General features: G+C 27.7%; 1 protein-coding gene across 1 annotated transcript; it reads left to right on the top strand.

Moving 5' to 3' along the window:
- Positions 1-143: 143 nt before the first annotated feature.
- On the top strand, positions 144-1,595 carry PCYB_004900 (CYIR protein; the record flags this gene model as incomplete). The annotated part of the gene is made up of 2 exons (XM_004227911.1): positions 144-1,331; positions 1,434-1,595. Coding segments are annotated over 2 exons (1,350 nt in total), but the record flags the coding sequence as incomplete, so codon positions are not given.
- Positions 1,596-1,856: the final 261 nt, after the last annotated feature.

The raw sequence follows: 1,856 nt of genomic DNA, 5'->3' as shown, positions 1-1,856 counted from the left end.
AAGGGTAATCTTTATATTTATTTAATATATATAAACTATTTATTTAAATTATTTATACCAATTTGTTAAAAATAATATTTATGTAATGTAGTTTATCTTTTCATCCTAATATATTTTTTATTTGATTTTTATTTCCCCTTTAGTATATTAGTTATCAGGATTATGGTGATGTAAAGAAAGAATTTGATAAAACAATAAATAATAATGCTAGTCAACAACGTTTTAAGGAAATAATTGATGATATGACTAATGAAAATTATGGAGTATCATTGAAAAACAATATGCTTAGCAGTCTACATAACGTTTTATCTAACGATCATGCATTTATTATTGGTCTCAAACCTCTATACTGCAGCTATATTAATTATTGGTTAAATAAAGAAGTCCAAAATACAAGTAATGCTGCTTATGCAGCATATTTTCCTATTTTCCAGGAATTTTCAGATAGATTATGTAATAAGATAAGTGGAAATCTTAAGGACTCTTGTAGAAGTTATATATTTGTCTTAGGCAATGATACAGTTAATAAAATGAATTTCTTATATAAATTATATGATGTGTATAATGAAATTATATCACATTCTAATATGAATAAGACTCAGACATGCTATAAACTTCTTCCTCTTGCAAAAAATTATCATGAATCTATAGATAAATATTATTATAATGATAAAGATTTATATAATAAATTAGAAGATATTAAAGGTTTAATTGATGGAATAATAGGACGTACTAAATATTGTACACAGAGTATATTTTTCACAAAACCAACAAATCTTGTCGATCTCCTAAAAGCAGAACAAGCAAGGAGGGAGGCTGAAGTACGAGAAAAACTGGCCCAGGAAGAAGCAGCCAGACGAGCTGAGGAAGAAGCGGCCAGACGGGTCCTGGAAGAAGAAGCCAGACAGGTCAAGGAAGAACAATATATCGAAGAACAAAAATTATTACAGTATAATGATCCATTTTCAATATCACGGATTAATCATTTACAAGAAATGCATCAGAAAAATCAGGATTTCCATTCCATTAAATATGGAGGAGGTTCACATAAATTAGGAAATACCGGATTACACGAAACTACACGAATATCATTTGGACATTCAGATATGTCAGAATCATCACCAGGTGGATCAATTACACATGCAATAGAAGGAACGAAGCATCCAAGAGAAATAGATAATGATCAAGAGGATAAAGATACAACAAGATCTGGTACAGTTTTCAACTCATCAGATTTTCAAGGTTATATTACTGAAGTTTTAGATTCTGTTGATCCAATACCTGTTGTTGGTGTATCCGGTGGAATGGGTGCTTTGTATTTACTTTTAAAGGTATTATAAATTTTAAACCATAAATATGTTTATATTAAATTTAAATTATCATTATCACAAAATTACATTTTAAAATTCTTTAAATTTTCTTCTTAATATTAGTATACACCAGTTGGATCCTTCTTTGGAGGAGGAAGAAGACAAATGCGTCAAATTCGTAGAAATGTTGAAGGATTTCCACCAGGAGGATTCCCAAATTTTTATGAATATGATGGTGGGTTTATTGGATATGCTCCTATGAATATACCTTATCCGGCGGAGTAGGTACTGTTGCGTTATTTTATCATAAAACAAAGATTATTTAAAATATCATCATCAAAATAAGAATAAATATAAAAAGTATAACTCTATTTAATAAAATCACAATTATCTCAAGAGTACACACTTTTATAAAAACATAAATAAATGTTATTTTATTCTTTATATAAATTTATCCGAATTCATCATTCATATAGATATATTATAACAAAATTTATAGAAAAAATATATATTAATTAGTTCAATACATGCATTGTTGTAAACATG

Source organism: Plasmodium cynomolgi, assembly GCF_000321355.1.
Source record: "Plasmodium cynomolgi strain B DNA, scaffold: 0607, whole genome shotgun sequence".
In the NCBI taxonomy this organism is placed as follows: Eukaryota; Apicomplexa; class Aconoidasida; order Haemosporida; family Plasmodiidae; genus Plasmodium; species Plasmodium cynomolgi.
This window is presented reverse-complemented; position numbering and strand designations above follow the sequence as displayed.